The following is a 25,554-nucleotide window of genomic DNA, read 5'->3' as shown; positions in this document are numbered from 1 at the left end:
AAAATATGTAAGAACACTCATTCAAGACCAATATGTTTTCTGAAGGCTGATGCAGTTGTATTATTTACTACATTTTCTTAATTACTATGAGAAAGCTGTTTAAAAATTACAATTTTAATGGATATTTAAATTATTTCCTTGAAATTTCTATTAAGTTCTGTCTAATTGTTAGTTTTGAAAACTAAACCCTGGTTAATCTGACATCTTGCATCTATGTGTTATAGGTACAATTACATTTTCTGTTAAAAGCAAACATGATGGTGATTCTCAGAATGACTCAGATGAAGATCAAGATAGAGATCAAATACCCTCCTATAAGAAATCATTATCAGAACTATCTGACAGGTTTGATGAGGAAAAAGCAGGTAAATTTATTATTACGGAGAGTTTCATGATCAACATTCATAAACCCTCATCATTCTTTTGTAAGTCAGTAGCTATTTTATACTCAAAATACATATACAAATGTGTATTTCATATATCTGTAAGAATTGTATTATTTCAGGATTAACTACATGTTGTTAATTTCTAGATTTGTACTACCATTAAAATGAGTAGATTATAATACTTCAGCTTGAAGGCTGCCTACTCTTTCATAAGTGAAGAACTTTACACATATTTCTGTTACTGAACACAAACTTTCAGTCAAATTCTGATAAAATGTTAATGAATATATTATTTTAACAATTTAGTCTGTTCCTTTTTTAAATATGTGAAATGATAGCAGTCTGCCTCATATGCAAAAGAAAGTAAATGCTATTGTTTCCCCTTCCCATATTATAAAGCTTCCTTTGAATGTTGTTAAACATCATATCTTTTCAGTAGAAATTTGAAGGAAAATGGGTTTATGGAGAGTTGGAATAGACAGGGCAGGTTTCTGAGAGAGTGGGTGAATGAGTTCTCTAATGGGTGAGTAGCAGGGACGGAAGAGAGAAATAGAGAAAAGTGGGTCGACAAGGGCAAAGTTCAACCAGAGGCATACCAAAATAGAAATCTTTATTAAATGAGTTTGTGTTTAATCAGGATTCTTCAAAGAAAGAGACACAAATATAATATAATACAACATACAATCCAATATTGTATAGTTAAATATAATATAATAATCTATATCTTTATAGAAAGAGACATTTTAAGGAATTGGCTAATATAACTAGGGAGACTGGCAAGTCCAAAATCTATAGGGCAAGCACATCCTTGCATGCTAAGTTGCTATAGTCATGTCCGACTCTTTGTGACCCTATGGACTATAGCCTGCCAGGCTCCTCTGTCCATGGGATTTTCCTGGCAAGAATACTGGAATGGGTAACCATGCCCTCCTCCAGGGGATCTTCCTGACCCAGGGATTGAACCCATGTCTCTTATATCTCCTACACTGTAAGCAAATTTTTTACCACTGAGCCACCAGGGAACCAGGGTGGAAAATTAGTAAAAGTTGCTGTTGCAGTCTTGAGTCCAAATTGCCCAGGAAAGACCAGGCAGGCTACAAGCTCTGAGAGGGTTTCCATGTTTCAGGCTTGGCTAAGAATTGCTTCTCTTTCAGGTCACTTCAGTCTTTGCTTTTACGGCCTCCAACTGATTGGAGTTGGCACATTCACATAAACAGAGTATTGTGCTTTACTCAAAGTCTACTGATTAAAGTGTTCATGTATCTTCCTACCAACATTTAGACTGGTGTGTAATCAAACAACTGGACACCATAGTCCAGCCTAGTTGTTATATAAAATTAACCATCACAGAATACATGGATTAAAAGGGATATCCAGGCATTTATTCAAAACAGTTTAGAAAGAGAATAGCTAGGCCACTGCAACAGCTAACTGGGTTTGAAGTGAAGAGAACAGTGTTTTTTAGGGTGGTGGTGGGAATAGAGAAATACCCCTAAAGATGGAAAACATTCCAGAGACTAGCATTAGATGCTTCTCTTGAGAGAGTAGATAGTGTTAGTCACTCAGTTGTGTCTGACTCTTTGTGATCCCATGGTCTGCAGCACACCAGGCTCCTCTGTCCAAGGAATTCTCCAGGCAAGAAGAGAGCAGAGAGGAAGTGAGAATTGATTCCAAAATATAACAAGATTTTCTTGTATCTTGTTTGTATCTTGGGGGTCCTATCTAAGAGATGCCCAAGGGAGAGTTTATCAAAGTCTGTTGTGGGGGATCCTGGGGGAGTCATGTTAGGAAATTACATTTACTTGTGACTGTGTGGGCTATTTAAAATTTTTAAAATTAAGTTTCAATTATTCAACATAAATTATATAACAAACATTCTTATATTAAAGTATTTGTACATATCATCAATTATTTTATTCCAAAATGAAATCATTGGATCAAAGGGAAAAGCAATTCTTAAACATTTTAAACATGTTAAAGCACTCTTCCAATTTTTATCAATTCAAATTTCCATTAACAAGATTGTCTCTTTCAACCTGACCCTCGTTAAAACTGGATATTACCATTATTTTTCATATTTCCCTATTTGGAAGCCAAAAAAATTCTTATAATTGTTTTCATTTCTTCTTTGTCCCAGCTTTACTGAAATACAGCTGGCTATTAAAAATTGTACATATTTAAAGTGGACAAATTGATTTGATTTACATATACATTGTGAAATAATCACCAGAATCAACCTAATTAACATATTTATCATCTCACATAGTTACCACTTTTTTGCAGAAGAAGGTAAAGATAAAATCTACCTTCTACGTGAATACTGTCAAAATATGCATACAATTTAAAGTGATCTATATTCAGTATAATGACCTATCAAATCTGAGTGGCATATTTTAAAAATATCTAATATTTAGATAAATTTTAGGTTCACAGCAAAACTGAAAAAGATTCAGAGTTTTCCCATATACATCCTGCCCTCACACATGGATTGTCTCCCCCATCATTAACATCCCCCACCAAAGTAGTACATGTGTCACAGTTAATAAGCCTGTATACACACACAGACACACACACACACACAATCTACCTTCTAGCAAATTTAGAGTATACACTCTACCCTGTTAACTATAATTACCTTGTTGTACATTATATCTCCAGAACTTACTCATTTTGCATAACTGAAACTTCTCTAACTGAAAAGAAATGTACTGCTGAGCAATCAGTAAGAAAAAGACCAAAGTTATTACAAGGGATGGAAAAGTTAATTCTGTTTCAGTAGGAATATGGAAAGGCCTGTCTGAAGAATTGGGGATAACTGTACATATATTTTTCCTGGTTCTTAATCTGTTTTGCAACCTGTCATCACACAGCTTAGATTTTTAAAATAAAATAATCAATGATATACACAGATATTTTAATATAAGAATGTTTCCCATATGATTTATTATGTTAAATAATTAAAACTTAATTTTTAAATTTGATTTAAAGTATTTTTGAATAGATATTATCAGCATATAATTTTTTCCCATTTTTGTTGAAAAATAATTGTCATACATCACTGTATAAGTTTAAGGCCATACAGCTTGATGGTTTGATTTACACGTATTGTGAAATGATTACCACAGTATGTTCAGCTAACATCTATCTTCTCATATAGATACAATAAAAAGAAAAGAAAGATAAAAGCAAAAACAATTTTCTCCTTTCGAAGAAAGCTCTTAGAATTTACTCTTAGCTTTTCTGTATATCATAGAGCATTGTTAACTGTAGTCATCATGCTGTACATTACCTCCCTAGTACTTAATTATTTTGTAACTGCAAGTTTATATCTTTTGACCACCATCCTCCATTTCTCCCTATTTTTGTCTTCTTCCTCTGGTAACCACAAGTTTGATTTCTTTTTCTATGACTTTGGGTTTTTTGTTATTGTTTTGGTTGTTTATTTTAGACTACACATATAACTGAAATCATGAATATTTTTTCTTCTTTACCTGACTTATTTCACTTATAATAACGCCTTCATAGTCTGTCCATGTTGTCACAAGTGGTAGGGTTTCCGTGTTCTTTCTGGCTGAGTAAGATTCCACTGAACATATATATTCAGTTCAGTAGTTCAGTTCAGTCGCTCAGTCGTGTCTCACTCTTTGCAACCCCATGAATCACAGCACGCCAGGCCTCCCTGTTCATCACCATCTCCTGGAGTTCACTCAGACTCAGGTCCATCGAGTCAGGGATGCCATCCAGCCATCTCATCCTCTGTCGTCCCCTTCTCCTCCTGCCCCCAATCCCTCCCAGCATCAGAGTCTTTTCCAATGAGTCAACTCTTCACATGAGGTGGCCAAAGTACTGGAGGTTCAGCTTCAGCATCATTCCTTCCAAAGAAATCCCAGGGTTGATCTCCTTCATAATGGACTGGTTGGATCTCCTTGCAGTCCAAGGGACTCTCAAGAGTCTTCTCCAACACCACAGTTCAAAAGCATCAATTCTTTGGCGCTCAGCCTTCTTCACAGTCCAACTCTCACATCCATACATGACCACTGGAAAAACCATAGCCTTGACTAGACGGACCTTAGTTGGCAAAGTAATGTCTCTGCTTGTGAATATGCTCTCTAGGTTGGTCATAACTTTTCTTCCAAGCAGTAAGCGTCATTTAATTTCATGGCTGCATTCACCATCTGCAGTGATTTTGGAGCCCCCCAAAATAAAGTCTGCCACTGTTTCCACTGTTTCCCCATCTATTTCACATGGAGTGATGGGACCGGATGCCATGATCTTCATTTTCTGAATGTTGAGCTTTAAGCCAACTTTTTCACTCTTCTCTTTCACTTTCATCAAGAGGCTTTTTAGCTCCTCTTCACTTTCTGCAATAAGGGTGGTGTCATCTGCATATCTGAGGTTATTGATATTTCTCCCAGCAATCTTGATTCCAGCTTGTGTTTCTTCCAGTCCAGCGTTTCTCATGATGTACTCTGCATAGAAGTTAAATAAGCAGGGTGACAATATACAGCCTTGACGTACTCCTTTTCCTATTTGGAACCAGTCTGTTGTTCCATGTCCAGTTCTGACTGTTGCTTCTTGACCTGCATACAGATTTCTCAAGAGGCAGGTCAGGTGGTCTGGTATTCCCATTTCTTTCAGAATTTTCCATAGTTTATTGTAATCCACACAGTCAAAGGCTTTGGCATTGTCAATAAAGCAGAAATAGATGTTTTTCTGGAACTCTCTTGCTTTTTCCATGACCCAGCAGATGTTGTCAATTTGATCTCTGGTTCCTCTGCCTTTTCTAAAACCAGCTTGAACATCAGGGAGTTCATGGTTCACATATTGCTGAAGCCTGGCTTGCAGAATTTTGAGCATTACTTTACTAGCATGTGAGATGAGTGCAATTGTGTGGTAGTTTGAGCATTCTTTGGCATTGCCTTTCTTTGGAATTGGAATGAAAATGGACCTTTTCCAGTCCTGTGGCCACTGCTGAGTTTTCCAAATTTGCTGGCATATTGAGTGCAGCACTTTCACAGCACCATCTTTCAGGATTTGAAACAGCTCAACTGGAATTCCATCACCTCCACTAGCTTTGTTCGTAGTGATGTTTTCTAAGGCCCACTTGACTTCACACTCCAAGATATCTGGCTCTAGATTAGTAATCACATCATCATGATTTTCTGGATTGTGAAAATCTTTTTTGTACAATTCTTCCGTGTATTCTTGCTACCTCTTCTTAATATCTTCTGCTTCTCTTAGGTCCACACCATTTCTCTCCTTTATCGAGCCCATCTTTGCATGAAATGTTCCCTTGGTATCTCTAATTTTCTTGAAGAGATCTCTAGTCTTTTCCATTCTGTTGTTTTCCTCTATTTCTTTGCATTGATCGCTGAAGAAGGCTTTCTTATCTCTTCTTGCTATCATTGGAACTCTGCATTCAGATGCTTGTATCTTTCCTTTTCTCCTTTGCTTTTAGCCTCTCTTCTTTTCACAGCTATTTGTAAGGCCTCCCCAGACAGCCATTTTGCTTTTTTGCATTTCTTTTCCATGGGGATTGTCTTGATCCCTGTCTCCTGTACAATGTCACGAACCTCATTCCATAGTTCATCAGGCACTCTATCTATCAGATCTAGTCCCTTAAATCTATTTCTCACTTCCACTGTATAATCATAAGGGATTTGATTTAGGTCATACCTGAATGGTCTAGCGGTTTTCCCTACTTTCTTCAATTTGAGTCTGAATTTGGTAATAAGGAGTTCATGATCTGAGCCACAGTCAGCTCCTGGTCTTGTTTTTGTTGACTGTATAGAGCTTCTCCATCTTTGGCTGCATAGAATATAATCAATCTGATTTCGGTGTTGACCATCTGGTGATGTCCATGTGTAGAGTCTCCTCTTGTGTTGTTGGGAGAGGGTGTTTGCTATGACCAGTGCATTTTCTTGGCAAAACTCTATTCGTCTTTGCCCTGCTTCATTCCGCATTCCAAGGCCAAATTTGCCTGTTACTCCAGGTGTTTCTTGACTCCCTACTTTTGCATTCCAGTCCCCCATAATGAAAAGGACATCTTTTTTGGGTGTTAGTTCTAAAAGGTCTTGTAGGTCTTCATAAAATCGTTCAACTTCAGCTTCTTCAGCGTTACCGGTTGGGGCATAGACTTGGATAACTGTGATATTGAATGGTTTGCCTTGGAGACGAACAGAGATCATTCTGTCATTTTTGAGATTGCATCCAAGTACTGCATTTCAGACTCTTTTGTTGACCATGATGGCTACTCCATTTCTTCTAAGGGATTCCTGCCCGCAGTAGTAGATATAATGGTCATCTGAGTTAAATTCACCTATTCCAGTCCATTTTAGTTTGCTGATTCCTAGAATGTCGACGTTCACCCTTGCCATCTCCTGTTTGACCATTTCCAATTTGCCTTGATTCATGGACCTGACATTCCAGGTTTCTATGCAATATTGCTCTTTACAGCATCAGATCTTGCTTCTATCACCAGTCACATCCACAACTGGGTATTGTTTTTGCTTTGGCTCCATCCCTTCATTCTTTCTGGAGTTATTTCTCCACTGATCTCCAGTAGCATATTGGGCACCTAATGACCTGGGGAGTTCCTCTTTAGGTATCCTATCATTTTGCCTTTTCATACTGTTCATGGGGTTCTCAAGGCAAGAATACTGAAGTGGCTTGCCATTCCCTTCTCCAGTGGACCATGCTCTGTCAGACCTCTCCACCATGACCCGCCCGTCTTAGGTTGCCCCGCAGGCATGGCTTGGTTTTATTGAGTTAGACAAGGCTGTGGTCCTAGTGTGATTAGATTGACTAGTTTTCTGTAAGTATGGTTTCAGTATTACAACTTCCTTATCCATTCATTCATCAATGATACTTAGGTTGGTTCCATATGTTGGCTATTATGAATAATATTGCTGTGAACATGAAGGTGCAGAAACCTTTTTAAGTTCATATTTTCATTGTCTTTGGATATATTCCCAGAAGTGAGATTGCTGGATCATATGGCAATTCTGTTTTTAATCTTATGAGGATCCTCTCTCCTATTTTGCATAGTGGCTATACCAATTACAATCCCATCAGCAGTGCAAAAATGTTCCCTTTTCTCCACATCCACAAAAGCATTTGTTATCTCTTGTCTCTGATTATGGTCATTCTAACAGGTGTGATAGCTCATTGTAGTTTTAATTTGCATTTCCCTAATGACTAGTATTAAACTTAAATTTAATAGTGAGTATTCTCTGAATGCTATCAAATGTGTATATACAAAGGTACACACATGTATGGATTTATCAATTATATATAATGTGTATATATGCCTACATATGTCTTTATTGATATATTAAACTTGAAATTTTATATAAAAAATCAATACTCTTGGTCATGGGATTATGAATAATTTTTATTTTCTAAAGTTTTTCAGTTATTTCTTAAATTGCTATAGTGAATGTTATTAATTTTATAATTAGAAACATTTTAATATGTTTAAAGCCTGTGCTACTGCTGCTGCCAAGTCACTTCAGTCGTGTCCGACTCTGTGCAACCCCATAGACGGTAGCCCATCAGGCTTCCCCATCCATGGGATTCTCCAGGCAAGAACACTGGAGTGGGTTGCCATTTCCTTCTCCAGTGCATGAAAGTGAAAAGTGAAAGTGAAGTCGCTCATTTGTGTCTGACTCTTCGCGACCCCATGGACTGCAGCCTACCAGGCTTCTCTGCCCATGGGATTTCCCAGGCAGGAGTACTGGAGTGGGGTGCCATTGCCTTCTCCAGTTTAAAGCCTGTAAACAATGTTTAATAATTATTATTTTTGTTGTTCAGTTCATTAATAAATTACCCCTAATCTCATTGTCAGTAACAAATTCATATTCATTGTATGTTTTTAGCTCTGTAGAAGTTAAAGTAGCTTCATCACAATACTACCTTATATGATAGTCAAAGTAATTACAAATAGGTGTTCTCATCCCCATGATAGTTAATTGTATGTGTCAACTTGGCTGGGTCATGGTGCCAAGATATTAGGTTAAACAGTATTCTGGATGTTTGTATAATGGTGATTTTGGATGAGAATTATATTTACATCTTTATACTTTTAAAAAAGATTTCCCTCCATAATGTGGGTGTGTCTTACCTAACCAGTTGAAGGTCTTCATAGCACAAAGACTGACTTCTGCAGAGTAAAAAAGGAATTCTACCTTTGGACTTGAACTCCAACTCTTCCTTGGGTCAACAGTCAGCTGGCCTAACCTGCAGATTTTGGATTTACTGAGCCATTTATTTGAGCCATGCAATACTGTTCAATACATTCAATATAATACAGTGCAACGCATTGCAATGCAGTGCAAAATGAAACAGTTTTTCAGAAGAAAGAGACTGAGAACTGCACAAATCTTGGCCCCTTATTTCATAGATGAGGAAATTGAAACCCAAAGAGGCTTAGTGATTTACCTAAGTTAATCAAACATTGCAGTTCTTGGAATATTTACAAGTTGACAATGATAGTTAAACAGTTAACTGAAACTGGAGGTTATCTTAAGCTGTAATCTAGCTCAGCATTGAAGCATAAAGAATATCAAAGTGAGAAGCTGAACAGTTGAGAACTAATAGAAAGAACCTGGGTTTGATGCCAGTACCAACCCTGCTACACAGGGCTCTTGTGGCGGACCAGGGTTTTTGGTTTCGGGATTTGGAGGTGTGACTTTGGACATCACTGGCAGCAGAAAGATTTGTATTAATATATATAGGGAACCCAGATGTAACCATTACTCTCTCACCAGTTCAGTTCAGTTCAGTTGCTCAATCATGTCCGACTCTGTGACTCCATGAATTGCAGCATGCCAGGCCTCCCTGTCCATCACCAACTCCCGGAGTTTACTCAATTCATGTCCATTGAGTCAGGGATGCCATCCAGCCATCTCATCCTCTGTTGTCCCCTTCTCCTCCTGCCCTCAATCCCTCCCAGCATCAGAGTCTTTTCCAATGAGTCAACTCTTCACATGAGGTGGCCAAAGTACCGGAGTTTCAGCTTTAGCATCAGTCCTTCCAAAGAACACCCAGGACTGATCTCCTTTAGAATAGACTGGTTGGATCTCCTTGCAGTCCAAGGGACTCTCAAGAGTCTTCTCCAACACCACAGTTCAAAAGCATCAATTCTTCGGCGCTCAGCTTTCTTCACAGTCCAACTCTCACATCCATACATGACCACAGGAAAAACCATAGCCTTGACTAGATGGACCTTTGTTGGCAAAGTAATATCTCTGCTTTTCAATATGCTATCTAGGTTGGTCATAACTTTCCTTCCAAGGAGTAAGCGTCTTTTAATTTCATGGCTGCAGTCACCATCTGCAGTGATTTTGGAGCCCCCCAAAATAAAGTCTGCCACTGTTTCCCCATCTATTTCCCATGAAGTGATGGGACCAGATGCCATGATCTTCGTTTTCTGAATGTTGAGCTTTAAGCCAACTTTTTCACTCTCCTCTTTCACTTTCATCAAGAGGCTTTTTAATTCCTCTTCACTTTCTGCAATAAGGGTGGTGTCATCTGCATATCTGAGGTGATTGATATGTCTCCCGGCAATCTTGATTCCAGCTTGTGCTTCCTCCAGCCCAGCGTTTCTCATGATGTACTGTGCATGTAAGTTAAATAAGCAGGGTGACAATATACAGCCTTGACGTACTCCTTTTCCTATTTGGAACCAGTCTGTTGTTCCATGTCCAGTTCTAACTGTTGCTTCCTGACCTGCATACAGGTTTCTCAAGAGGCAGGTCAGGTGGTCTGGTATTTTCGACAGTTTATTGTGATCCACACAATCAAAGGCTTTGGCATAGTTAATAAAGGAGGAATAGATATTTTTCTGGAACTCTCTTGTTTTTTTCGATGATCCAGCGGCGGGGGGCGGGGGGGGGGGGGGAGATTCAGGGGAGTAAATTTGAGGATATGATGGGTTTTATTCACTTATTTATTAATCAGATGACATCCATGTAGCAAATAGAAAGCTGCTCTCAAGTTTTATAGAAATGTGAAGGGGGAGGTGATGGACCAGGGGAGTTACTAGCAGAAGAAATGAAAAGATTGTTTCAGACAAGATTGCCTTGCTAGTGTGCTTCCCTGGTAGCTCAGATGGTAAGGAAACCGCCAGCAGTGTGGGAGACCTGGGTTTGATCCCTGGGTTGGGAAGATCCCCTGGAGGAGGGCATGCAACCCACTCCAGTATTCTTGCCTGGAGAATCCCGGTGGACAGACGAGCCTGGCTGGCTCACTAGTGCTGACCAGAAAATTGTAAAAAATCCATTCCTGGGAGAGGTTGAACCTGTAATTAAGTCTTAGTTTACTCCCGGAGGCAAGTGGCTCCACCTTGGGCCTGTTATTTCTTTCTTCTTCTAGTTCTTCTTTTTCCTTTTCCCCTCCCTGACTACTTCCCCTCCCCTTTCTTTTCCCCCTTCTCTTCCTCCTCCTCTCTTTTGTTAATTTTTTTTAAAAACCATCCATACCCCGTTTCAGCTTTCTTTGAGCTAAATTGCTAGGATCCTGTTTAACACTCCCAAGAAAGGAGACATTTCGTGAATTCTTCCTCATTTTTTTCCCTTAGGCTAGATTTGTATGGTACTAGAAATGTACCTTTGTCTATTATAATACCATATTTAGATATGTCTACGTATATTATGTGAATGCTTTGGGAATTAGGGGGCAAAGGGTTAGTTATTTCTTTTGAAATATTAACCCTTAAAAGTAAAATATTCTTATTTTTGTGAAGAACTTAGTGAGTTTACAGGCACACACATGAGGCAGGAAGCTTTCACAGCTCATTCTCATGGCCCTGTAGCCTGGGGCTTCTCTTACTGCTCACAGACTGTGTTGAAATCGACTTTTCACCTTCCCCTCAGCTCTTGACAAGTGAGTCCATCAGAAAGAATTTGAAAATGGTATCTATTTATGTTTCTCAAAATTTATGTAAAATATGATGTTCTAAAATGCACATATTAAAATGTGCCATGTTTTTTTCTTTTTTTCAGGTAACGCTATTAACAATTTGCGAATCTGGTATCACCTTGAGATCCATAGTGCTCCTGGACCGCCCTTAGAGATTATTGACATGAAATGTGTTGCTCTGGTAAGAGCCCATTAACTGCTCATAGAGTCTTCCTTTTTGTAAACAGTTGGATCTTTTGTTGTATACCTAAATTGCTATTCCTAAAAAATAGTCATATTAAATGAGCATATTGGGATAAACTATTCAAGTAATATCAATTTTATTTTAGATCGACTAAGATGCAACTTAAATGCTTATAGAAAGATTTATTTAAATCAAGTATTTAAGCTTTTGATAAATAATGGTAATTTGAAATATGCAGATGAATTTCTTTATAAAATGATTATTTAGGATCTTCAACTTTTGCTCTAACATAGAAAATAAGAAAATACATAAAATACTTGGTCTATAAATCAGTTATTTGTGGGAAATTTGTTTTTGTTCAGTCACTAAGTCGGGTCTGACTCTTTGCGACCCAACTGCAGCATGGCAGGCTTCCCTGTCCTTCACCATCTCCCAGAGTCTGCTCAAACCCATATCCACTGAGTCAGTGATGCCATCTAACCATCTCATCTCCTGTCACCCCTTTCTTCTCCTGCCCTCAGTCTTTCCCAGCATCAGGGTCTTTTCCAATAAGTTGACCCTTCACACCAGGTGGCCAAAGTATTAGAGCTTCATCTTCAGCATCAGTCTTTCCAATGAACATTCAGGTTTGTTTCCCTTTAGGATTGACTGGTTTTATCTCCTTGATGTTCAAGGGACCCTTTTCTTCTAAGGAGCAAGCATCTTTGAATTTCATGGCTGCAGTCACCATCCACAGTGATTTTGAAGCCCAAGAAAATAAACTCTGACACTGTTTCCACTTTTTCCTCATCTATTTGCCATGAAGTGATGGGACCACATGCCATGATCTTAGTTTTTTGAATGTTGAATTTTAAACCAGCCTTTTCACTCTCATCTTTCACCTTCCAGATTAATGTTGACAGTATTTTGGCAGATGGATATTTAATAGAAATTATTTATATGATACCATATATGAAACGTATCATTTATGGCTCTTTATCTATTTAAACTTTGAAGAAAATAATATTCAAACCATAATGAAAATTAGGAAAGTTTTTTATAGTATTGTTAAATTTGACCTATTTTACCATACTTGGAGTACATAACAATTAATTGGAAACTTCTGTTGTCTTCTTCTTTTTTTTTTTTTACTATAATGAGCTATCTTTTTCTATTGTGTTTGTGGCTGTTTTCAAGACAACAAAGAGTTTGGTTGTAGGGTTCTCCAGAGATTGCAGTGCTACTCAGTGCTGGTGGCTCTAAGCAATTGGTGATTGCTTTCTGCAAGGCTCCTCTGTGAAGGATTTTGAGGGGTATCCAGACCTACTGGATAAGAGTGAAATGCTCAAGTGGTGATACTTGCCATGAATGTGTGAAGGGGGAACTGTGACAGAGGTGCCACTTAACTGCCATCCATAGCTCAGTTGGTAAAGAATCTGCCTGCAATGCAGGAGACTCCAGTTCAATTCCTGGGTTGGGAGGATCCCCTGGAGAATGGATAGGCTACCCACTCCAATATTCTTGGGCTTCCATTGTGGCACAGCTGATAAAGAATCTGCCTAAAATGCTGGAGACCCAGGTTCTATCCCTAGTTGGGAAGATCCCCTGGAGAAGGGAAAGGCTACCCATTCCATTATTCTGACCTGGAGAATTCCATGGACTGATAGTCCATAGGATCGCAAAAAGTTGGGCACAACTAAGCGACTTTCATTTCACATTTCCTAAGAAGTTTGACCAACTGTGTAGAATGTCATAACAGATTTCTAACACAAAGTTTCTGTTATATGGCTTGCAATTCAGAGAGACAACAGTAGATTTATTTTATTTTTTTAAAATATAAATTTAGGTTGGATGCATGAGACAACAGTAGATTTAAACTGATTTTGCTTTATTTTGTGTTCATAGTTTACATGTGATAAGACATAAAGCAATCACACATCCCAGTACTATTTTTTCCTCTTTAGACTGGAGTTTTTCAATGTACAGGTCTTGAAATGTGACTTGGTTTAAATGAGCATTATTATTATTGTTATTTTAAATAGATATGACTAGGATAGGATAGGATAAAGTAGGATAGGAAAGAATATATCATAGACGTCACAAGTGGTAAGAGTAGGGACTATTTTGTGAAACTTTTTTTTCCCAGTAGCATGTGTATATGAGCCAATAGTAATATAAAATGGAGTTAGATCTTAGCATTTTTACTTCTTTGAAGAAGCTGTATCATTGTCTTACAGTGACACTTTCTCTGAAAAATATCTGAGTGATAGACCAGAATAAATATCTAGTCCAAAATGCCTTATTTCAATTTTCTGTCTAAAGACCTAAGCAGAGTGTCTAGGCTGTTATATGGTGGTTGGGATTTGTTATCATGACATATTACTTTGGGTTAGTTGTTGATTTTCTTGACCCTCAGAACTTTCTAGGAGGCTGTGTTTTGTAACAGTGTTACAAGTATATGTCAGGTTGCCTCAGTTCAGTTCAGTTCATTTCAGTTCAGTCACTCAGTCATGTCTGACTCTTTGCAACCCCATGAATTGCAGCACGCCAGGCCTCCCTGTCCATCACCAACTCCCGGAGTTCACTCAAACTCACGTCCATCGAGTCGGTGATACCATCCAGCCATCTCATCCTCTGTCGTCCCCTTTTCCTTCTGACCCCAATCCCTCCCAGCATCAGGGTCTTTTCCAATGAGTCAACTTTTCTCATGAGGTGGCCAAAGTACTGGAGTTTCAGCTTCAGCATCATTCCTTCCAAAGAACACCCAGGGCTGACCTCCTTCAGAATGGACTGGTTGGATCTCCTTGCAGTCCAAGGGACTCTCAAGAGTCTTCTCCAGCACCACAGTGCAAAAGCATCAATTCTTTGGTGCTCAGCTTTCTTCACAGTCCAACTCTCACATCCATACATGACCACAGGAAAAACCATAGCCTTGACTAGATGGACCTTTGTTGGCAAAGTAATATCTCTGCTTTTCAATATGCTATCTAGGTTGGTCATAACTTTTCTTCCAAGGAGTAAGCGTCTTTTAATTTCATGGTTGCAGTCACCATCTGCAGTGATTTTGGAGCCCCCAAAAATAAAGTCTGACACTGTTTCCACTGTTTCCCCATCTATTTCCCATGAAGTGATGGGACCAGATGCCATGATCTTCGTTTTCTGAATGTTGAGCTTTAAGCCAACCTTTTCACTCTTCTCTTTCACTTTCATCAAGAGGCTTTTTAGTTCCTCTTCACTTTCTGCCATAAGGGTGGTGTATCTCCATATCTGAGGTTATTGGTATTTCTCCCAGCAAGTCATGTTGCCTAGGAAATAGTATAATTTGTGACATAATGCCATTGTTGAGTTTTTTGCATGTTATACTTTATTTCTTCCTTGTTTATAATTATGAGCATGGATATTTTACTGTAGGAGTTTAATGGCCATTTATTTTAGGAATCCATGATTCTAATATCTCCAGAAACTATTGTAGATGACCATTTTCCATTGCATTTATGATTAAGTCAGATTTGTAGTAAATGATATCTACTCTTATCTAGTAATTATAAACTTATATATATATATATATATATATCCTTGATTTCCATCTTTCCTCGACAGATTATGTTTACCACACTAAATGCTATTTCTATTCCCCTAAAATATAATATTTATCCACTCATGTATTTATACAGAGGTAATCAAGCAAATGCTGTTCCATGGACAAAGCAGTAATGTCTATCTTGAAGATATGTTGTGTGAATAACTCTCTCCCCATCACCATCTGTCCCCACCAGGTCCTATAATGTGATTTGATAAATTCCCAAATAGCTCCATGTCCCAAAGAACAGCCATTATCGAGTTCTAAATTATGGCTAAAATGTCCAACATTCTCCATTTAATTAGGTTAAATCATTATAGACAATTGGCTTTTTGTTAACATTGAGATATGCCCTGCCTGTTTAATCACCTTTGACACATTTGCTTCGATTAATGGCTTTTACTGTAGTGGAGATCACAGCTGTAATGGGGTAAGATAAAAGTCATTACATAGAGAGCAGACTTGTGGTTGCCAAGTGGAGGGGAGGGGAGACTTGGCAACTGGGGTTAGCAGGTACAAACTATTAGATATAGGATGGATAAACAACGAAGTCCTACTGTATAGCACAGGGAACTATATTCAATATCTTGTGTTAAACTATATGGGAAAGAATATGAAGAAGAATATATGTATAACTGACTCACTTTGCCATATAGCAAAAATTAACACAGCATTGTAAATCAACTACGCTTAAATAAAATTTTTAGACAAAGATATGTCATTAGCCAAAATGGATCAGAATGAGAATCAGGAGATGTCTTGGAATGTAAAGTGTGCCTTCCAGGCACACTTGGGAGCCAGAACCAGAAAAACTAGATAAAAGAAAGGGATCTAAATGGGAAGGTAGTCATGTCATCAGCATAATTTGACTTTTTTAGCCCCATCCCAGATCTACTGAATCAGGATCTTTGAGGAAGAGGGCCAGTAATCCATATTTCAGCAACGTCTACAGATGATTCTTATGCATGCTAAAGCCTGGTACCACAGCTAGAGGAAACACTGACATACAGACTTCATAATAATAATTGTACTGATGAAAAATATATTTTAAATATATACAGTTTTGAAGTTTCCTGAGTATTTAGCTAGGTGGATCTCTTCAACTATTTGTTTTTGAAAACAATAATTTTATAATTTACCAAGGCTAAGCAAAGAAAATACATAAGAGATTAAAAGAGAGTGAGGTACATTCATTAGTGGACTAAGGAGAAAAAAATAAAACAATGGCCTAATGTATAAAAATTTCTTGGTTTTCCATAGGACAAAGACTCTATGCTGAAGGTTAGAGCTAATTACATATTTCTTTTGTAATTCTAGGAGAGTTTTTGTATTGAAGTACCTCTCTTTAATCCAAAAGAGAAAATTATTCACTTTGATGTGCTATTCTCAAGTGCTGCCTTTAGTGGACTCGATGAACTTGAACTATTTCCACTAGATTCTGTCAGCTGTGTCATACAGTATTCTCCAGCACGTGCAGGCTTTATAGAAGAAAGGTATGGTTTGAATGTGGCATTATACTTATTGTTTATCCCTTGAAATTAATCTTTCAAATTATTTCTTTGCATAGTATAATCATTCAGATTACACTTGCTCATAGTTTTAATTTTGTTTAATATCATTCATTGGTAAAATATACTAATTTAGAGTGACCATTGTTTTCTTTAGTGCAAAGATATTATTTATTGGAATATCAAGTTTAATAATGCCTAAATTGCCCCCTATATACTCTCTTTCAACTCACTTTTTGTTAACCATATTTTTCTAGGTATAAAAATTGAGCCAAATGAACATGATTCCATAAGGACTAGGGGTTAAACTTTCAGTATTCTTAATAAAAATTTATTTATATCTTATATTCTCAATTAAATGCAAGTCACAAACATACACATATTAACAGTACAATGGCAAGTGTTCTTATGGCATAATTATGAGAAACTTTCTTTGCACTGTTTCCACACACACAGAAACACATAGCCTCTATACTCATAATTAACTCACCTTATGGCAAAATTTCTTTGTTTCAACAGTAACTTCCAATTGTTACAGTTTTAAAGATTGTACTTAACTTATTATTGGTGTGTACAATGCATTTCATTACTAGGTCTTTGCTAGTTTATATACTCTTTCAGAGTTAGAATAATTCTTTTTTTAATGAATGATGAAGAAATAAATATATTTGTAAAATTGTAAAGGATGAACATTTTTATAATGTTAAGCATGTAAATTAAGGTCATAATGTATATAGAAGACTCTATTTTGCTAGATTATCATTAGAAATGTGGGCCCGTCTCCTCTCCCCAGTGTGACTGTAGAGGCTTTGTGAGCACAGACTGAATCTTGGAGTTAGTCAGCTAAACTGTCATTTAAAAGGCATACTTTGGTCTGATACTTACTGCCTGCTCTCTCTGTTATCATTGCTAGAGCATATATTTTACATACATATACACCTAAAATTCCCGGAGTAACCATAAGAGGTAGGAATGAATGTTCTCATTTTATAAATGGTGAAATTGAAGTTCAGCAAGTTAGGTGACTTGTTCAAGGCTGTACAGATAAAAGATGATAGAGCTGGAATACCAGCCCAGTTTTATTTTTAGACTGTCACATGCTCTTTGTCTCCCCAAAGGAGAGCACATGCTAATGATAAAGGCAGCTTTCCAGAGCTGCATGTCACTTGATAGTCTTCATGTGAAAATCAACTACATCTGATTTAATCACAGTTCAAACACAGGACTCGTTCTAGCTACTGTAAGATAATCGACTTACCTATGTTTAAGCATTTTACATTGATTCAACAGGCATTTATTAGACAGATATTCATGGTAATACTTTTTCTTGAATAAGTGATTTTCTCACCAAAAATGAAAAAAAAAAAAAAAAACTAAAACAAGAGTAGAATGTGTCACAGAATGATTGTCAAATGTTATATTTGGAACCACCTATTTGCGATTTATTTTCTCTGCCAAATTTATTTTGCATACAAACTAGATCTGCTGACAAGATTTTTTTATTTTTCTTCCCACCAGCATTGTTTTTCAGCCTGATTTGGGTCTAGAGTTTTGGTATTCACTGAAAATAACTACCGACATTCCAGAACCAACCATAATGAAAGAAATATATTGTGACCTTGGAAAGTAAGTTCTTTTTAATAGATATTGTTATACTGCAGTTACTTTTTTTAAATAGGACAAACATATATTTTGTTTTAGTAATTGTTTTTCTTCTCTAGGGAAGTTTGCTACTTAAACTATCCTGTGGAAAACTTATGTGAAAAGAAAAACATGTCAGGACTTAGGAAGGAGACGCTTTTGTTCAAAGTGATTATTGCAAGGGAGGAAAAGGAACTGTTAAAATAGTTGTCAGGGGACTATTGCAATTCAGAGAATACTTCCCTCTCAGAAATCTACAAGCTACTCAGTATCAAACAGAACAAGCTTTTTTATTTTACAGGCTAAAGGAGGAACAAGCAAAGATAACCAGAATCTTTGGAGGGAAAGCTAGACAAGGAAGGGGAAATGACTGGTAGGGACTGATGGGAAAAAGGGTTTTTCTGTGGTCAGTTAATTCCCAGGAGAATCTCAGAAGGGAGACAGATTCCACCTTTTTGGTGCTTGCTCAGACTTGGAGACAAGCAGAGTTCAGTGGCCTATCGAAAAGATAGAAGGCTGACTCGAGTTTTGCTCAAGGCAAAGTAAGAGGGTAAACAATGGGCAACTGAGAATACTCGATCATTTGGTTAATACCATACGCCCTAGAAATATGACCATTTATATTTAGGGGACTGAGTTCCTATTACATGTCTGACGTCAAGTTTAGTGCTGATACATAAGGGTAGTTCAGTTCAGTTCAGTCTCTCAGTCATGTCTGACTCTTTGTGACCCCATGAATCGCAGCACGCCAGGCCTCCCTGTCCCAACACCAACTCCCGGAGTTCACTCAAACTCATGTGCATCGAGTCGGTGATGTCATCCAGCCATCTCATCCTCTGTCGTCCCCTTCTCCTGCTGCCCCTAATCCCTCCCAGCATCAGAGTCTTTTCCAATGAGTCAACTCTTCGCATGAGGTGGCCAAAGTATTGGAGTTTCAGCTTCAGCATCAGTCCTTCCAATGAACACCCAGGACTGGTCTCCTTCAGAATGGACTGGTTGGATCTCCTTGCAGTCCAAGGGACTCTCAAGAGTCTTCTCCAGCACCACAGTTCAAAAGCATCAATTCTTTGGTACTCAGCTTTCTTCACAGTCCAACTCTCACATCCATACATGACTACTGGAAAAACCATAGCCTTGACTAGACGGACCTTTGTTGGCAAAGTAATATCTCTGCTTTTCAACGTGCTATCTAGGTTGGTCATAACTCTCCTTCCAAGGAGTAAGCGTCTTTTAATTTCATGGCTGCAGTCACCATCTGCAGTGATTTTGGAGCCCCCCAAAATAAAGTCTGACACTGTTTCCATTGTTTCCCCATCTATTTCCCATGAAGTGATGGGACCAGATGCCATGATCTTAGTTTTCAAGTCACAATTCCTGCTTTTAGAGAGTGTGTGTACCTGTGGGCAAATCAGTACCTTCTAGTTAATGTCTCTCTGTAAGCATACCAAAATTCTCTCAGTGCCATATGTTGAGCCAAAACATCACTGCAAGTGACTTATTAAGGAGGTGTGTTCCCAGTAAGAAATATTAGTAAGAGGATGGGGGAAACAGAATAAGCAAAGGGAAGAAGCTAAGCAAGGCAGTGATTACAGGTGAAATCCCAGACACTGTCTGATCCTTTGGAGAACTTTGGAGCATAAATCACATCTCAGAATTTGGGTGTTAGAATTTGATCTTTTAGAGGGATGCATTTCAACCCATAATAGTCATCGAGTATGTGAAATTATCATTGAACATTTTATGAACAAGTTCACTAGCTTTGTTTTTCCTTCCAGGGTTGCCACTGAGATGATTTCTTTAGATAATCCTACACATGAAACCTTAGAGTTGCATGCAACAAACAGTAATACTGAAAATTTTGTCCTGGAGATTAAGAGATTACCAGTAAGTATATTCAGAAAGCTGAGTAATCTACGACTACTAGAACATTTTGCAGTTCTGATTTTCGCATACCATGGGGCGTTAGCAATTGAATTTCAGATGCTGTTTTTTTAAATATAACATTGGTGGGATATGTATATATATATCTCACCAATTTTAATTTATCAAGAAAATCAGTATCATGTTCATATAAATTTTTGAAATTATAATGTATAGGCTAGATTCATGCTCATTTTCACTGATCTCTAAATAAATTGGTTGTGCTTTATTTCTGACCATTTTGGTAACCAGGTTTTTCGATAGTTACCTAGTAATATGACTTTCTTTTCCCTTGATTTTAATTAGAGTGCTCTTTTTTTCCCCTCTTTTTTCTTTCTTCTTTTTAAAGAAACTTAATTTTTTGGAGAAGGTTAGGTCCACAGCAAAATTAGACGGAAGGTACAGAGATTTCCCATACACATCTTGCCTCCACTCATGGCACTCATGCACAGTCTCCCCAGCTATTAGGGTCCCCACCAGAATTGTGCATTTTACTGATATGATTTTGACTATGATTAGTCTATATAAATCCTAGGGGGGCAGTTCTCTTTAGCTTTTCCTTAGTTCCTACCCACCGCTCCCTCCCCACAGACAGTGCTGACAGCTTTGCTTCCCTCTCCTTTCTCTGCCTCATTTTCTCATCCTTGGTTCCTGATAAGACTCTGGAGCCATTCATTGGGTCTCCATCCCTCTGTCTTCCCCCAAGTAACAAAACAAGAGCTGAAGAACCAGCATCCCTGTCTGTATTTCCAATGCATACCATACCAAATATATATAGTAAAAGACAAAACCATGCTTTCAAGTAAATTTCAAAATGATAGTTGCAATAGATTACTTTCTTCAGGGGACCATATAATAAATGAGGAAGCCCTATTAAGTAGATATTGTATTTAGATAAGGGATTTTATTGTTTGCTGTTTGACAATTATTTAACAAATCTACAATTGTGATTTCTTTGTTTATACTTTAATACTTGTCTCTTGTTACTCACTGGTTGCCAGCTAATATCACGATATGAAATTAGTTCTTAATTGCCATGGTATGTCAAATCAGATATTCCTAAGTATTACATTGCTAAAACTGGTATATATGGTGTAATCTTAGGGAAATTATTTTACAATGTATGTGTGTGTTTGTATTGCTTAATACCATATTGTCCATAAATTAAACAGAATATGATGGTCAGGCTATAGTTTACATAGAACTGAAAACACTCATTGACAGTGTTGTATTCATATCCTTTGTATAACTACTTTTACAGAGAGTGTAAACTGTGTTTGAAGGGAAAACAAATGTGTTATATTACAGATACCCCCTTACATTGCATAATGAAAAAGATCATCTCAACTTTAACATGTCCAACTATGGCTTTTTAGTCCATTCATTCTTTCATACATTTATCAAATATTATTGAGCACTGAATATGCAATTAATCTTAATATTAGGAAATAACTCAAAAATAAATCTACAGATGATTAAAGTATTATATGTTATAGAATCAATAGCACAGATTAATGGTAATGATAATAAATAGAAAGTATATTATATATCTGTATGAGTGAGTGAGTGAGTGAAGTCACTCAGTCGTGTCCGACTCTTTGCGACCCCATGGACTGTAGCCTACAAGGCTCCTCTGTCCATGGGGTTTTCCAGGCAATAGTACTGGAGTGGATTGCCATTTCCTTCTCCAGGGGATCTTCCCAACCCAGGGACTGAACCCAGGTCTCCTGCATTGTAGACAGATGCTTTACCATCTGAGCCACCAGGGAAGTCCTTATAATATATATATAACTTTATATACATATATAGATATATATGTATGGTTTTATTCCTGTTATTGTTGCATAATGTTCATGTTTACATAGGTGAGGATTTTTAAATATTGATGATTATCCATAAATGCTTCACTATTTAAACAGATTATCAGGTGAAATGATTATATTAAAAACTTACTTTCTTCCATCTATATATTATGAAAAATATTAAAAAGATGCAGTAGAATAATACAGTGCACAGACTTACACCTTCTATCTTAGTTCTTATATTAACAATTTAATTTTTCCCTCTCTTTTCTCTCTCACATTTCTTGCTATTCAATTTAAAAGTAAATTGTAGATACTATTTTAACAGTAAATACTTCAGATTATATTTCTTAAGAGCATTTTAGTCTCCGTCATCTAGTATCTGGTCCAAATTTCATTTTACCTAACTGTTGGAAGAATATCTTTCCCTCTTGAACTAGAATCTAGTGTAAACTCAAAGATTGGAAATGGTTTTCCTAGTGACACTTGTAATAAAATGTTTTTGCTTGTAATGAAATGTTTTTAAGTGTCAGAAAGCTGCTATATTTAGCATATTATGTATATATGTATCCTATTACACTAAACAAGTAGGTTTGCTACAGTTAAATTCTATCCAACAGTGTTTATCTTTTCCTTGAAACCAGGGGAGATGAATTTTTCAATAAATTTTCTGTGGAAATAAAGGAATTGAGTTATTGGTTTGTTGTAAACACAACCTCAATTTTCACCACTTGCCTCTGACATATACAAATGGAATTTGAGGCCAGAGAGGTCAAAGTATTTAAACTACATGATTAGTAAGTGGTAGAACTAGAGTTTAAAATCTCAATTAATGTAGTATTATATACTTTTACAATGAAATTGATGATTTCTTTTATGTATATATAGGGAGGAGGGAGAGAAATCCTTTTGTCACATTTGCTAAATTGAAAGAACATGTAAAATGCAACTTTTCTAATTTTTTTTGCTCAATTTGATTCTGAAATTAAACTCCTTCAATGTGCATTAACTGATAGCATCAACACATTTGAAATATCAGAGGAAGATCCAGCCTGAAATTAAAAAAAAAATTGCTGTAGATAAACCACACATATATATAATAAGGAAGTAATTAGCTCTGTTAATTCATGCAGCCATGAAATTAAAAGATGCTTGCTCCTTGGAAGGAGAGCTATGACAAATCAGAAAAGTGAGAGTGAAAGTCACTCAGTCATGTCCGACTGTTTGCAACCCCATGGAATTCTCCAGAATTCTCCAGGCCAGAATACTGGAGTGGGTAGCTGTTCCCTTCTCCAGGGGATCCTCCCAACCCAGGAATCAAACCCAGGTCTCCCTCATTGCAGGCAGATTCTTTAGCAGCTGAGCCACATTGAAGACCAAGAATACTGGAGTGAATAGCCTATCCCTTCTCCAGCGGATCTTCCCCACCTAGGAGTCGAACCAGGGTTTCCTGCATTGCAGGCAGATTCTTTACCAACTGAGCTACCAGGGTAGCCCTTAATAGTGTATTAAAACACAAAGACATCACTTTTCTGACAAAGGTCTGTCTAGTCAATGCCGTGGTTTTTCCAGTAGTCATGTGTGGATGTGAGAGTTGGCCCATAAAGAAGGCTGAGTGCCAAAGAATTGATGCTTTTGAATTATGATGCTGGAGAAGACTCTTGAGACAGTAAGGAGATCAAACCAGTCCATCCTAAAAGAAATCAACCCTGAATATTCATTGGAAGGACTGATGCTGAATCTGCAGTACTTTGGCCACTTGATGTGAAGAGCCAGCTCATTGGAAAAGACCCTGATGCTGGGCAAAAGACCCTGATTGAGGGCAAAAGGAGAAGAGGGTGGCAGAGAATGAGATGGTTAGATAGCAGCACCAACTCAGTGTGCATGAATTTGAGCAAACTCTGGGAGAAGTGAAGGACAGGGAAGTCTGGCATGCTGCAGTTCATGCAGTCGCAAAGAATCCGACATGACTTAACAACTGAATGACAGCAACAAATTAACTCTGTTCTAAAAGTAAGTTTGTATGTTTGTTCATGGTTATTCTCAGAGTTCATTGAACAGTAAATGCTATATCCTATGAGAATTGAAAGACATTGATAACCTGCATGTTTCCTTTTTCAAAAGTTATCTGGCAAACTATATTAGTGAAAAAATAATTTACTTACTTTTCAAACATATAACATTCATTCAGCCATTCTATAAGTGTTGATAGTAAATGTTTGTTACATTATTCACAGTGTAGTTTTTTGATTACTTAAGATCTTCAAGTCCTTATTCTCTTATGATAGAATTTTTAGCTTCTTTTACAATCTCTGAAGCAGTAACTCATACTAATACAATTCAGACTCAAGTTATTCCAGTAGGTCACACTTGAGGGTCTATGTGATAGGACAAAGAAGATACTTCATCGTGCACTAAAGAAGAATATCTTACCTCTGTATTTAGACTGAGTTCATTTCTTTTGACCTCGCCAAGGCTACAAGTTAGATTCCCAGTGGTTCAACATGGTTCTTTGAAATGGACAATAAGCTATGGGTTCTTAAATAAAATGCACATTTCCATTATTGGGGATTCCAACTCAGCTTAAAAGCTTAATCCTGATTTCCTTTTACAGATCAATGTAGTTATTATCTTGGGGAAGAACATGGTGTATGCATTACTGAACACTGTTTAGTATCTTGGGATATTTTACTAATATTTGCCAAGGAACCATGCTGAAAATGGTTAATGTGTACAAGGCAACATGTTAATCACACAAGCATCTACCTGGCATATATCTAGCACACAAAGATGCCAACTCAAGCAGAAGTATTGATTTTTGTTTCCCTTCTTGTTTCTTAATTCACACAGCTGATCATACCTCCTAACTCAGCCAGAGACATACCTATTCACTTTCGTCCTTCTGCTCTTGGAAGAGCTAGTCATCAGACTTCTGTCATCTTTCACTGTGCTCAGGTATGATAGAGTATTCTTAGACCAAGACAGGTTAATTAAATTTTAAAGTTAATAAATATGTAAATCTCATTTATCCATTTGACATCTTTGCAAGCAAAACAACTTTACTGTAAATTATTATTTAAATGAACTTTTGAAAATATAGTATACATTATGTATGCACAGGCATTTAAGAAGGCATCTTTAAATTTTTAGATCACTTGAATGAAAGAGAATATAAACCCAGATTTAAAATGTAGGTACTTTAATGTAAATGCCAAATTGCTAGCATTTATGTTAATTTTCTGACTTGGATTTTATTACTCAAGTTTTCATGAACTTAAATATAAAATTGTATGAAATCTAATCTTGCAAGTAGTATGTTTTTTCCCACTCTATTTTCATCTGAATAATAATAATTTTTAAAAACAGTAGTTTATTTTTTAACCATTTCTAAACTTGTTACATACCATTCTAAGAATTATTTCAATTCATTGTCACCAGAGTCCTTATGGTAAAAATATGGTCAACCCCATTTTATGGATCAGTAGGTGGTTGAACCTAGGACTTCTTGCTTGAGCCCATCTTCATAACTATTTTTATAGCTACAGGCACACTGCCAAGTCATAACTGTTACTGCCAGTAAGAATTTTACATTATTTGTATGTTTAGTATTATTTTTTACTTCTTGAAGTGTTGA

The 25,554-nt window shown here is 37.1% G+C and overlaps 1 protein-coding gene across 1 annotated transcript in view; it reads left to right on the top strand.

Moving 5' to 3' along the window:
• Nucleotides 1-25,554, top strand: part of CFAP47 (cilia and flagella associated protein 47) — a 502,957-nt gene that overhangs the window by 365,206 nt on the left and 112,197 nt on the right. The window contains exons 51-56 of the mRNA XM_052662737.1: nucleotides 225-365; nucleotides 11,390-11,487; nucleotides 16,367-16,542; nucleotides 18,076-18,183; nucleotides 19,974-20,082; nucleotides 24,771-24,875. Of these exons, the coding sequence (XP_052518697.1) occupies nucleotides 225-365; nucleotides 11,390-11,487; nucleotides 16,367-16,542; nucleotides 18,076-18,183; nucleotides 19,974-20,082; nucleotides 24,771-24,875 (737 nt within the window). The remainder of the gene's footprint in view (nucleotides 1-224; nucleotides 366-11,389; nucleotides 11,488-16,366; nucleotides 16,543-18,075; nucleotides 18,184-19,973; nucleotides 20,083-24,770; nucleotides 24,876-25,554) is intronic.

The sequence above is a fragment of the Budorcas taxicolor genome, chromosome X (assembly GCF_023091745.1).
Source record: "Budorcas taxicolor isolate Tak-1 chromosome X, Takin1.1, whole genome shotgun sequence".
In the NCBI taxonomy this organism is placed as follows: Eukaryota; Metazoa; Chordata; class Mammalia; order Artiodactyla; family Bovidae; genus Budorcas; species Budorcas taxicolor.
Note: the sequence above shows the minus strand (reverse complement) of the source record. Positions and strands in the feature narration are given on the sequence as shown.